This window comes from Petromyzon marinus, chromosome 52 (genome assembly GCF_048934315.1).
Source record: "Petromyzon marinus isolate PM22_M1 ecotype Great Lakes invasive population chromosome 52, UKy_Petmar_22M1.pri1.0, whole genome shotgun sequence".
Classification (NCBI taxonomy): domain Eukaryota; kingdom Metazoa; phylum Chordata; class Hyperoartia; order Petromyzontiformes; family Petromyzontidae; genus Petromyzon; species Petromyzon marinus.
Genome location: NC_133718.1, coordinates 10,458,498 through 10,472,553, shown reverse-complemented (window position 1 = coordinate 10,472,553; position 14,056 = coordinate 10,458,498). Strand labels below are relative to the sequence as shown.

Here is a 14,056-nt window from a genome sequence, read left to right as displayed (position 1 = left end):
TCATTATTGCATCCCGACTTACGAACCACTCGACTTACAAAGGGTCCTCAGGATCGGAAACCTTTAGGAAGCCAGGCACTTGCGTGAGTATGCATCCATTTGTGTGTGCATGTGTGTGTGTGATGAGCGGTCGTATAGGTCATAAGTCCTTACTAACAGCCCTTCTCCAAACAGTATGTTACCGCTATACAGGGGTTCTTTGTCTTTGGCCTTTATGTGTGACGTTTGATTTGGGCTTCTTTAACTTATAAAATTAAATCGTTTTATGAAAGGGGTTTCTGAGTCATCGAAATGTAAGTTTTTTCGTCTCGGTGGTGGCAATAGTGGCGGCGGTGTTGGCGTCGTGTAAATGGTGGCGGTGGTGGTGGCGGTCACGTCGTTATCGTCGGTGACATTGGTGGAGGTGCTGACGTTGACGGCTGCGGCGCGAATCAGCTTCTCGTTCTCGTGACGCAGCCGTTGATTCTCCTTCTCTACGAGCCGGCTCTCCTCATGCAGCATCTGTGGATGCAGCACCATCGCCCTCTCCTGAAGCAGCATCTCTCGACGCAACGCCTCATTGTCCTTACGCGTCGCCGCCTCCCTCACCCTCAGGGTGGCGTTGTCGTCTTCCACCGTGCTTGTTCTTTGACGCAGCTTCACGTTGTCCTCGCACAGCATGGCGCTGTAACGCTCGGCGTCGGATAGGTTACAGCTCCAACGACGCCACAGGAATATCTGGATCACAGCCATCATCACTATCGCAATGCCCATCAGCCGTGACACAACGCATGGCAGCGGGTCTATGTAGGGCTTTGTGCACAATGGAGTCGGGGTCGGGTACTTGGCACTGTCTCCTTTATAATCGACCAATCCGGTAATGTGAATCAAGGTCAACATGACAAACGCCTTGACCCCATGCAGCAGCAACATCTTGACCACGCGTGTTGCCAGCGAGGAGCCAGTTGGAGTGTGAGCGTCACGTGCGAGCGTCACGTGTATTTAGCCTGTGATGATTGCAACGTCATCGCCGGATGTGACGCGCGGATGTGACGCGCGGATGTGACGCGCGGATGTGACGCGCGGATGTGACGCGCTTAGAAATTCGATACCTGCCAGTGACGTCAGCTGACACCGCCCCCAACAATTATGTTTGTTACGTCACAGACCGAGGTTGCGCCCTAATTAATCATAAAACATTTTTATCACGCGGCGTCTCGCGCAGCGCCTATAGCGGTAGCGGGGAGCATAATGGCGGGGGAGTGGGAGACGGGGAGAAGGGGGCGGGGTCCATAGCGCTGCCGCGGTGTACGCGTTCCTGTCGGCCATCTTACACAGGGAAGAGTTTCCCTCTTTGGCCCAATCCCCGTGTTCCGTTTCGGCGTGGTGAGGGGGGAGGTGAAGTGGTGACGTGTTGATGACGTCAATCGCCGGCTTTCCCATTCACAGCGGCGGGCGACGCTTCCCTTGCGTAAGATGGCCGCCGGCGGCGAGTCGCAGGTTTGCGGTGGCGGCGTTCAGGGCGCACATGGGGCGCGCGCTCCCTTCACTAGGAGGCAGCGAGAGAGGCGGCCTTCGATAAGCTCGGATAAACAACACCCAGCTAAAGCAGCGTGTCTCCTTGCTGCTGCTGTTGTGTTCGTTACGTAAGGGAACCGGCCGGCTTGGCTTCACCACCACCGCCGCCGCCAACAACAACCACCACCACCACCTTCAGTCGCGCGCTTCTCCTGCGAGGTTTCAAAGCTCCTGGGGGGCCTCTTTGCGGGCTCGCTCGCTCGCGCCATCGTCCATGGCCGTGTCGCGGGGAGACGTCGTCTACCAGAAGGGGCAGGTGATGGACTAGTCGCGCCCGCTCCTCCTCCTCTCCCATACCCCCTCCTCTTTGTGCTCCACGCGTCCACTGCTATACGAGGGCCTCTGCACACCCCGTGGGGTTTATTAACTTGACCATACTTCACCTCGCCTGCTCAGTGTGGGTTGGTGAGAGTGGGTGGCGTCAGTAGAGTCGTGGCTGTCGGATACACTTCTTCTGTATGCTGTGCACCGCGAAGCAGAATGAAGACGTTGTTATTGACGTTATGTTGTTGACGTTATGTTATTGACGTTATGTTATTGACGTTATGTTGTTGACGTTATGTTATTGACGTTATGTTGTGTTATTGACGTTATGTTGTTGACGTTATGTTATTGACGTTATGTTGTTGACGTTATGTTGTTGTGTTATTGACGTTATGTTGTGTTATTGACGTTATGCTATTGACGTTATGTTGTTGACGTTATGTTATTGACGTTATGTTGTTGACGTTATGCTATTGACGTTATGTTATTGACGTTATGTTGTTGACGTTATGTTATTGACGTTATGTTGTGTTATTGACGTTATGTTATTGACGTTATGTTATTGACGTTATGTTGTTGTGTTATTGACGTTATGTTGTTGTGTTATTGACGTTATGTTGTTGACGATATGTTCGCACGGTACGCGTGTACAGCGCTGTCTGCGCGTGCACGGTTGGGCTTACGTGCATTGTACAGTGACACTACAGTGCGGTGTGAATGAAGTCAACAGTGCACTACTTTGTGTCGAATCAACAGCGGTGGTCATATGCGAGTCACCGCTCGCCGCCCTCGAAATGAAGAATTTCTACCACTGGCTCGGTATATTATTTCCTCTTGCTATCAGTTTCGACGGTGTACTTGCATTCAATTAACCTGCAAATTGCGTGTGTCAGCACTGTACGGAACTCGAGCCTTCACTCGCCCGCATTCACAGACCCGCTCTGGTACCAGCGTGGTGAAGTATGGTCAAAACAAGCGCCGCACTGCGCCGCGCCCTGGTACTGCAGTGGACGGACGTCACTTCTCTCGCACAGCGCTCCGGGTGTCGGGGAACGCCGTGGGTCTCGCCGCGTGCTGAGCGTGCCGCGTGCTGAGCGTGCCGCGTGCTGAGCGTGCCGCGTGCTGAGCGTGCCGCGTGCTGAGCGTGCCGCGTGCTGAGCGTGCCACGTGCTGAGCGTGCCACGTGCTGAGCGTGTGCCGCGTGCCGAGCGTGTGCCGCGTGCTGAGCGTGCCACGTGCTGAGCGTGCCGCGTGCTGAGCGTGCCACGTGCTGAGCGTGCCACGTGCTGAGCGTGTGCCGCGTGCCGAGCGTGTGCCGCGTGCTGAGCGTGCCACGTGCTGAGCGTGCCGCGTGCTGAGCGTGCCGCGTGCTGAGCGTGGCACGCGCCGCACGCCGCACGTGGCACGTTCAGCACGTGCCGCGTGCTGAGCGTGGCACGTGCTGAGCGTGTGGCACGTGCTGAGCGTGGCACGTGCTGAGCGTGTGGCACGTGCTGAGCGTGGCACGTGCTGAGCGTGTGGCACGTGTTGAGCGTAGCACGTGCTGAGCGTGCCGCGTGCGGTCGATGTCGACTCAAAAGGGTCGTGGTGGTGATGGTGGTGGTGGTGGTTGTGTGTCCTGTGTAGAGTGACGATTCTGACATTTGGCACAACGCAGCACTCATCAAGGCGTATGACATAGCCGTCACGTCCTTCAAGGTGAGTGTCTCCGACTTTGGATGTGAGCTCAACCGGTCCTGGGCCTCCCCTAGGTTGACTCAGCCACAAATGAGGACCAGGCGCGGTGTGTAAACATCGCCACTGTGGAGACAAAGGCGGCCGGGCGTGGTGCTGGCCACCCACCCGCTCGTGTGCTATGCCGGCCTTCATAGGTGCTCACTAACAGCACTTGCCCCAACAGTCTGTTAAGGCTATAAGGGGGGGTCTTTGTCTTTGTATCGCTTGTCTGTGTGTACTTGTGCACTTCGTATCTCTGTGTGCGTGTACATGGTTATATTTACACCTTGAGACACAACACACCTGTTGCAAGGGATACCCGGGAAAGCCCGACAATATAACACACTTCGTGTGTCACGTTCACCACCAGTGGTTACAAAACTAATTTCTTTACGGCTACATTTTTGTTCTCCTTCCCCCACACCTCCGATTAGCATGATTGGCTACGTACGATGCGAAAGAAATTCAACATGCGCACACCTTCGAGTACTGTGTTATCATTCGATGGTAAGCGCCTTGCTCAAGTTGATTTGACTGTTTTTGTCTAAACGAACTTCCTCACCAGGCGGCGGAGAACGTGCACAGTGATACGTGCGCAGGTTGGAAACATGTCAGCCACAAATATGAATGGGGAAAATGGACACACAGTGGTTTGACAGCATTGTTGCTAACTCAATAAGGCTGCATTATGCCTAGACTAGTTATAATAAATGGCACTCGACACTGTGCCATAGCAAAGTGACGTAGGATTACTAAGAGCGCGCTTTTTTGAGTCGATGAGCCATTTTAAATGTCATGTAATGGCGTACATTCATACGCAGCGGGAATTGCTTCTAAATCCTCAAAATTATCCCAGAAAGTCACTCAAATTTGGTCGCTTGGTAAACCCCCCCAAATGCCTCTAAATCGAGCAACAAAATTGCTGAGTTGGCAACACTGTACGAGCCGTTCCAAAGTAGTACGTGTATGTACAGAAGCAGGTCTAGACACCCGGTCCTACACGTCTTAGAGCAGGGGTAGGTTACCTACGGCCCGTGACTTCGTCAGTGTATATGGCCGTGGCCACACGAAACCCAACCAACCTCAACTAACCGACCGTGTTCTTTCAGACAGCGCTCAAAAATGGCACCGCACTTGCGAGAGCCCCAAGACCTACGGGGAGACAAAGTCCGTGAACAAGCGGGCGAAGACACGGAGACGGCACAAGAGGAGCAGCATGTCGCCCTCCGACAAGGTAAATATCCTGAAGCAGAAGATTACTGGTGCTCTGGATGTGGCTGTCACGTTTATTTGCAAATGTAATTTATAACTTTGACCATTACCTGCGTGATGTTAATAGTTGTCCGCTTTGTCGTGTCTGCTGTCCAACCTATATTGGCCTTTCCCCAATATTCTTCACAGGCCACCGCTTCTGGTGTTTGGCATTGTTGTGCTGCAGGGAAATCTCAGGGAGAAGGTCCATGAGGTTTGCTTCTCCCGACAAGCAAATTATTTCATGAGACCTCCTTTGCCAGTATTAAATTATGATAATAGGGTTTTCCCCTTTCTATTTTATTGCCAGAAAGGGGAAAGCCATATTATCATAAGCAAATTCTTCTTTTGCGTAGAAACCCCCCATGATTTCGTGAGAGAGTTGCTTCTGTCGAAATCCACTCTCAGTCTGTTTAGGCTCCACCGTGTGAGCCATTTGGAGCTGTAGCCAGATGCGAGCTCAGTGTTAATGTGCCATTTTATTGAGATACTACTACTGTGTGGTGTTATCTCGGTGTGGCCTGGGACTGTTTTGTTGTTTTTTGCTGCCTTGCCCAAGCTTGATAAATCGGATTCCTGTAATTAATAAATTCCTTTGTTTATATTTAGTGACTTGCTAACCATTTTCTTTATTTTTCACTCCTATCATTTCATTTGTATTGTTTGCTGTTGTACCTTTCTGACCTCCCCATTCTGGACCATCTGTGAAAATGAGCTTCATAGCTCATCGAATTCTTCCAGTCTAAATAAAGATTCTCATGTATGTATGTTGAACTACTTTCGCACCATATTCTTGGTTCTTTCGGTAAAGTCACGTAGAAGGGAAATAATAAAGTAAAAAAAATAACACACTAAAATTCTCACGACGTTTCGCACCGTACATAGCCAACCGCGCTAGTCAGAGGTGCGGGGGAAGTACAAGAATCTGAACACAAAAAGCACTTCTAAAGAAATTAGTTTTCAGTCTAGATGTAAAAGTGCGTAGCTCCAGTGGCTTCCTAATATCGGAAAGGAAGAGCGTTCCAGATGGCCGCAGAAGCGCATCTGAAAGTGCGAGCCAAAAGTTTGATGGTTAGCCAAACGGTCCCTTTGTGTGTTCCCCGCTGCGACAACACTGAGAACAAGGAACACAAATTGTACGTAAGCATACACCGTCCTGCGGATGGCAATTTTCCTCAGCTAAATGCCGATGTCGAGGTCTTCCAGCCACGGGAGCTCTTCAGGAGAGAGTTAATGTAGTTTTGCTTTTCTTCCGTTGGTGGAGCGCAGACTACAGCGGTTTACTTTGTGGAGACTCGAGGCAGCCAGGCGTGGTGCTGGCCGCATTGCCGCCTTCTTGCGCCATGCCGTCCTTCGTAGGTGTGCCAACAGCGCTTGCTCCATTGGCACGCGTCGGCTAGACGGGGTGAATCGTTGCCCGTCTCTGTGCCAACCTCTCGCGTGCCATTGGAGGCGGGCGACCTGTGCCAGGCTGCCTGGTCCGAGGACGGCGTGGTCTACGACGCCACGATCAAGTCGGTGGACGCCAGCGCCGGCACGTGCGTCATGGTCTTCACGGGCTACGGCAACGAGGATGAGCTGAAGCTCGCCGATCTTCTGCCGCCAGCGGCGGAGTCTGCCGCCCGCGCCAGCGGGGAGAGCGACGCGGCCGCGAGCTGCGACGCCGACGCGGCGTCCCGGGCCGGCAAGGTGAGCCGGGGCGGCGGGGCTGTGATGGATTCGGATTAATCGATTCGTTGAGAGTTGAGCTGCCTTTCCTGCTCAAAACATGCAATGGGGCAAATGTTCATTTACTCTGAGCCAGTGGTGCAAAAACCCGACCCCCCCCTCCCCAAGGCTTAAACTTGTAACTTTTCAAGACCAGTCCTGGGACCACATTGACCATCTTGCACAAACCAAAATGGCGATGTATGGTCAAACAACTCCCCCCCTCCATGACCCAATACGGCATGGTGAGACCTTCATCTTTCAAGAGGGTTTCATGAAGTGCTGTAAATTATAGCATAAATCATTCATTGCGGTGGAAAGGAAGTTTTTGATACATTTGTGAAGAAAAGCAGCCTAACCCCTAAACGTTGGCAGCTACGTGGCTCTCGCCAGGACGTGGACCCAGCCCGATGTTTTTTTCAGCCGTGTTACCGAGGGTGGAGGTGAGGAGGTGCCCTTCTGTTGCAGCGTAACAATACGAGTAGGTTGATCGGCAAGACGAAGATTTTTTTCTGCGTGGGGAATTAAAGCTGTGGAACGGCGTTGAACCAAATGCATTGCATTTGAAGAGAAGTAAAAACGTAAAGAAAACCCGTTTCATGAAGGCTATTTCGATCGATTTTTAAGTCAGATTTCAGACTCGTCTGCCACATGGTTTAGAATTCAAGAAGATCTTTGTCTTTTACGTGTGCCAATGGAAGCACAGTGGTGGTGTGGTTGAGTGCACTATGCCCCGAACCCGGCGACTTGAGTTCGACCAATAACAGTGGCTCATATCTAATCTTTTCCTGTGCCTCCCCTAGGTTGTCTCAGCCTTAAATAGTCACCTGGTGCTGTGTGTAAATATCCACATTTGAGGAAACAAGGGCAGCCAAGCATTGTGCTGGCCAACCATCTCCATCGCGTGCCGTGCCGGCATTAATAGATGCTCTCAAACAGCATTTGCCCCAACAGTCTGTTAAAGGCTATGCGGGGGATCTCTGTCATTGTGGAAGTACATGCTGTGCCAACAATGCAGTGCGTCGTTTCAAGGCCCATATGTAATGTTATGTAAATACAGATATTTCCTCTTTAGAACGAACCACTAGCGAACCTGGAATGAAAAACTTAAACTGGACCTTGAGGAAACACGTGACAGCGTCAATGTGTCGCTGTGTATATCTAATGGTTTATTTGAACAGGCATCCTAAACAAATGCTGAATTAAAACATGACACACAGGCAGGTACATGTGTACATTATTCATAGAATACAAAAGAAAAACCCATCAATGATTGGATGTTTGGCAGCGAGCACGATCGTTATATATGTAGGGTGGCTAAGGTAACCCGGACGCTGTGTGGAAGTATGCGAATCGACATGAGAATTAACGCCACTGCAGCTATGCTCGTAATAAACGGGCTGTCGTCATGAGCATGGTCCGTTATACGAGGTTAAGCCGTAGTCATTTAAGGAATGCAGAATCGCGCGAAAGCGTCTCTCCGATGTGCGTTCCCGTGTGTGCGCCGACGCCGCAGGAGAGTGCCCCCTCCGCCGACGACTACGAGATGCCAGGCAGACCCAAGGGTGGGCACGGAGCACGGAAGAAGGGTCACAAGCAGAAGCAGAGCGTCCCACCGTGGGCCTACCCGTCGCCACCCTTGTCCCATCCTCCCCCCTTCCCTGGCTTTCCACCTTACGTGAGCACATTCGCCTGCTGGGACACTTGAGCGTTGCCGTGTGTGTCATACGAATGAGCGAGTGTTGTTAGGCGAGGAATTAAAAGCGATTGTTACATGCCGACTAGAGCGGTTAATCGATCGGCAGGTCGCACATCGTGGGGGAAAGCGTGTGAAAGAGTAGGCCAAATACCCCCTAAAGCGGCTCTCAGTGTTACCACGTGATACATTACTCACAATACCCCCACAGTGTTACCACGTGATACATTACTCACAATACCACCACAGTGTTACCACGTGACTAGACTCAAGGTAACGAAAACAAATCGGATTAATTTATTTTCACGTAACTTTATTTTGAGCTGTATTCCCCATACAGTATATTTTTTACAGTGTTACAGGCAAATGTACAATTATTGTTATTTTTCTGCCAAACAATGCTTCCCTTTTTTGTTTAACCATAACACATTTTATAACACTTACAGGTATGTGCATTTAAATACACTTAATTATCGCGTCTTGACTTACGAACCATTCGACTTATGAAGGGTCTTCAGGAACAGAACCCATTAGTACAGGGGTCGGGAACCTTTTTGACTAAGAGAGCCATGAAAGCAAAAAATTTGGAAATTTATTTCAGTGAGAGCCATATAATATATTTTAAATGTGAATTCAACTAAATGTCAGTATAATAAGCCTCTGAATTTATTCTTTTAAATAATGTTGTTATAACACTCACCATTAATGCGACTTCTGGTGCTGCATGGATTTGCTGATGTCTTTGTAGTCGGGTTGGTACTTGGTGAGGTTAAGCTTCATGCAAGCGTTGAGGCTTTCATCCGTTAAACGTGATCGTAGGTTGGACTTGATGTTTTTAAGATGTGAGAATGACTGCTCACATGCATACGTAGATCCAAACATGGTCAATACAGCAATACTCACACGCTGCAGTGTGTGGTATGTGACAGGAAGCGCGTTCCAAGTTTTGAGAATCAGCTGGTCTTCGGGTTGGAGTTTTTTCATTTCTGTCCACATGTGCTTGCTCGCCAACTCCGCTTTCTGTCGTGTGATTCTTTCCAAATCTTCATTCAGTGACTTGAACTTATTCACCCACATGTCTGAGGCCTTCAGGTCAGCCACTTCTGCTTCAAAATCTCTGACGGAGACACCAGGGATGTAATTCAGGTCGGCTGTGTTCAGTGAACACTCGTTTGGATGGGTGATGAACTTAAAAAGACGAGTGTGCTCACGAAATTCTCCAAAGCGTGCTTTGAAGGACTGTAGGAGACTAGATGTGCAGCCAGCTAGCTGGTGGAGATCAAGGTTTTGAATGGGCTCACTTGCTGTGCATGCATCTTTAAATTGGCTCAGTTTTTCAAAATGTAGTAAACGACCTGTTTCAAGATCCGTGATGAAAAGCTCCAGCTTGTTTTCAAAAGCAAATACAGCTTGTTGAAGGGATAACACTGTATTTCCAATGTCTTGCATTTTCACGTTGAGCTGGTTCAGATGTTCAGTCAGATCTACGAGATAGTAAAACTTGAGGAGCCACTCGGTGTCGGCTAGCTCAGGATGCCCGACGCCTTTCATTTCAAGGAAAGTCCGGATTTCGTTCAGGCAAGCCGCAAAACGGCTAAGCACCTTCCCTCTTGACAACCAACGCACATTGCTGTGCAAAAGCAGACCAGGATAGTTATTTACAACTTCATCCAGCAGTGTTTTAAACTGGCGATCATTTAAGGCTCGGGCAACAATAAAGTTGATCACACGAATGACCAGCGACATCACTTCGCCAAACTGCCTGTCACACATCTGAGCACAAAGTGCCTCCTGGTGTATAATGCAATGGAAACTTAGGATGGGTCTATTTTCATGTTCACGGAGAAGCGCCACAAATCCTTTGTTTTTCCCCACCATACACGGAGCACCATCAGTACACACTGAGAGAAGTTTATCCATAGGTAGACTTTTTTCTTGAGCAAACTCCATGAAAGACTTGAATAAATCCTCACCTCTTGTGGACCCTTTTAATGGCAGAACAGCAAGACTTTCTTCGCGCAGTGTGTCACCAACAGCATATCTTGCAATCACGCTGAACTGCGACAAATGGCTCACGTCTGTTGACTCATCCAAAGCCAGAGAAAAGAACGGCGCTGCATTTATGTCCTTCACTTGCGTTTCCTCCACTTTGTTTGCCATCACGATGGTACGATCATGAACAGTTCTTGCCGACAGAGGCATGTCTTGTATCCGTTTGATTATCTTGTCTTTGTTCGGAAGATCATCAAAAAGTTCATTGGCTACATCCAGCATGAACGTTTTAGCATACTCGCCATCTGTGAATGGTTTTCCGTTCCTCACTATTGCTAAAGAACCAGCAAAGCTAGCCGAATTATAGTCACCTTGCCGGGTCCATACGCGGAGTTGCTGCTGGCTAGTTTGCACCCTGCTCAGAAGCTCTTGGCACGCTTTCTTTCTGCTGTCTCCCGCAGGGTATTTTGATGCAAAGGTAGCGTGGCGCGTGTCGAAATGCCGCTTTACATTCGACCGTTTCAACGATGTAATTTTGTCATTGCAAATTAGACACACCGCAGAACCCGCTCTCTCCACAAAGGCGAATTCTTCGGTCCATTCGTCCTGAAATGTACTATACTCGTCGTCTTTTTTTCTTTTCGCCATCTTCTTCGTCGAAGGGTTAGCTTTGAGCTAATGACCGAGCAGACGCAGTCTCAGACTGATTCAAAAGGGGGCGTTTACCTGTTTTACCCAGCAACGGCAAACGTAGGCCAGTATCATCCAATTAAAATAATGGACAATTGCTCCTGCAGCCCTGAACAGGACATGCGCAGTCAAAAATCGATGGATGGATTAAAACAAGTGAGAATATTTTGTTTTATCTGCGAGCCATATGCAATCATCAAAAGAGCCACATCTGGCTCGCGAGCCATAGGTTCCCGACCCCTGCATTAGTAAGTCAGCCACTTGTGTGTGTGTGTGTGTCCATGTGTGTGTGTCCATGTGTGTGTCCATGTGTGGGGAGCAATAGTGTAGCGGTTAGCGCGCTGCGCTATGAACCTGGCGACCCGGGTTCGATTCCCTCTCACGGCCAACACCAGTGACGATTATCTGAACCGGTCCCGGGCCTCCCCTAGGTCGACTCAGCCTCAAATGAGTACCTGGTGCGGTGTAAACATCGCCACTGGGGAGACAAAGGCAGTCGGGCGTGGTGCTGGCCACCCACCCACTCGTGTACCATTTCGGCCTTCATAGGTGCTCGCTAACAGCACTTGCCCCTACAGTCTGTTAAGGCAAAACGGGGGATCTTTGTCTTTGTGTGAGGAGCGGTCGTGTAGGTTTTACGTTCTTGCTAACAGCCCTTGTCCAAACAGTCTGTGAAGGCTATGCGGGGGTTATTTGTCTTTTGCCTTTGTGTGTGATGTTTTCATTCGGGCTTTTTAACTTTTAAAATGAAATAGTTGAATGAAAGAGGTTTCTGAGCCATAAAAATGAAAGTTTATTCGTCTTGGCAATGGCATTAGTGGCGGCGGTGTTGGCATCGTGGTGATGGCGTTGTTGGTGTTGGCGTTCGCAGCGTTGGGAGTGTCCGTGACATTGGTGGAGGTGCTGACGTTGACGGCTGCGGCACGAATCAGCTTCTCATTCTCGTGACGCAGCCGTTGATTCTCCTTCTCTACGAGCCGGCTCTCCTCATGCAGCATCTGTGGATGCAGCACCATCGCCCTCTCACGTGTATTTATCCTGTGACGAATGTGACGTCATCGCCGGATGTGATGCGGTTAGAATCCGACACCGGCCGGGCACGTCAGCTGACCCCCCCCCCCCAAAAAATGGGGTCTGTGACATCACAGACCGAGGTGCACCTTATTTATTTATTTTAACTCAAGCGGTTTTTCGTGCCGTGCCCCTAGCGGTAGCGGGGAGGATAACGGTGGGGGGTGGGGGGACGGTAGGGGGGGTCGGGAGCGCTGCCGCGATGTACGCGTTGCTGTCGACCATCTTACACAGGGAAAAGTTTCTCGCTTTTGCCAATCCCTGTGTCCCCTCACGGCGTGAGGGGAGGGAGAGGTGAAGGGGGGGGGGGCGTGTTGAAGACGTCATCGCCGGCTTTCCCGTTCACAACAACGGGCGACGCTTTCCTCACGTAAGATGGCCGCTGGTGACAATCGTTTGCGAGTTTGAAGTTGCAGGGCAGTTTTTTTTCTCGTCGCATTCCAGCGCCTTTCTCTTCTCTCTGAGGCAGCAAGACACGCGGGCTTCCACTGCCAATAACCACCAATGACAACCAACTCACGTGTCTCCTTGTTGTTGTTGCAGTATTAATTACCTGAGGGACCGACAGCCTTGGCTTCTTCACCACCATCAACCGAGAGTGGTCTATGGGAGTCGAGTTTCTTCTGGTAGAGGGCACAGCTCCAGATTAGTTCGAGTGTAAAATAAAAGTTGCCTACAACGAGCTGGCTAAGTGCGTGAGGGAGGATGCACGACTGGAGAAAACAACTGGGAATATGCACAACTTGTGCGGGTTTCACGACGTATTGATATTTACGCCACCCAAAACAAAACCTTTCTTTTTTTATTTAAAGCTTTCGTGACTGCAGTGATTCATATTCTTGGTTCTTTCGGTAAAGTCACGTTGAAGGGAAACAAAATATGTATAAAACAATCAAAATTCTCACGACGTTTCGACCATAACAGAAACGGTCATCATCAGGTGTGAAAATGTTCTTGCCGTTGGTTTTCACAGCTGATGATGACTGCTTGTGTTGCAGTCGAAACGTCGTGAGAATTTTTATTGTTTTATATATATTATTACTTTATTGTTTCCCATCAACGTGACTTTACCGACAGAGCTAAGAATATGAATTACTGCAGTCACCAAAGCTTTAAATCAAAATTCTTCTTTTAATTAACAATTAATTTCTCCTACACAACCAAGCCAGCATCAGGACTCAAGGTAACGAAAACAAAACGAATTTATTTTCATGTTACTTTATTTTAAGTTGTATTTACCATACAGTACATTTTTTAGAGTGTTACATGCAAATATACAATAATTCTTATTTATAAGCTTAACAGTGCTTCCCTTTTTTTGTTTAACCATAACACATTTTATGACACCGACGGATATGTGCATTTAAATACAGTACATTATTGCTTCCCGACTGACAAACCATTCGACTTACGAAGGGTCCTCGGGAACAGAACCCATTAGTAAGTCAGGCACGTGCGTGTGTGTGCGTCCATGTGTGTGTGAGGAGTGGTCGTGTACGTCATACCTCCTTGCTAACAGCCATTATCCAAACAGTCTGTTAAGGCTATACGGGGGTCCTTTGTCTTTTGACTTTATGTGGGTGATGTTTTTATTCGGGCTCTTAAACGTGTCAAATTGAAGCGTTTACGAAATAAGTTTCTGAGACATCGAAATTTAAGCTTCTTGGTCTTGTTGGTGACGTTGGCGGTGGGGGTGTCAGTGGCGGCGATGGAGGCGGTAGCGTCATCAGCGTCGGCGTTCGAGGCGGTGGGAGCGTCTGCGGCATTGGTGGACGATGTGGTGTTGGCTGTGGCAGCAAAGGAGGTCTCCTCGTTAGTCGTGATAACGGCGGTGGTGGCGTCATCGGCGTCGGCGTTCGCGGCGGTGGGAGCGTCGGCGGCATTGGCGGAGACGTTGGCCGTGGCGGCGTGGGCGGCTGCGGCACGAATCAGCTTCTCGTTCTCGTGACGCAGCCGTTGATTCTCCTTCTTTACGAGCCAGTTCTGTTCACACAGCATCTGTTGATTCAGCACCATTGCGTTATCCCGAAGCAGTATCTCTAGACGCAACGCCTCATTGTCTTTACGCGTCTCCGCCTCCCTGAACCTAAGGAATGCGTTGTCGTCTTCCAC

The 14,056-nt window shown here is 49.7% G+C and overlaps 1 protein-coding gene across 1 annotated transcript; it reads left to right on the top strand.

Moving 5' to 3' along the window:
- The first annotated feature begins 4,070 nt into the window (after positions 1–4,070).
- Positions 4,071–12,087, top strand: LOC142931292 (survival motor neuron protein-like). The gene is made up of 3 exons (XM_076075032.1): positions 4,071–4,771; positions 6,148–6,477; positions 12,082–12,087. Exons 1-3 carry the CDS (start codon positions 4,754–4,756, stop codon positions 12,085–12,087), a joined length of 354 nt encoding a protein of 117 aa, XP_075931147.1. The 5' UTR covers positions 4,071–4,753.
- Positions 12,088–14,056: the final 1,969 nt, after the last annotated feature.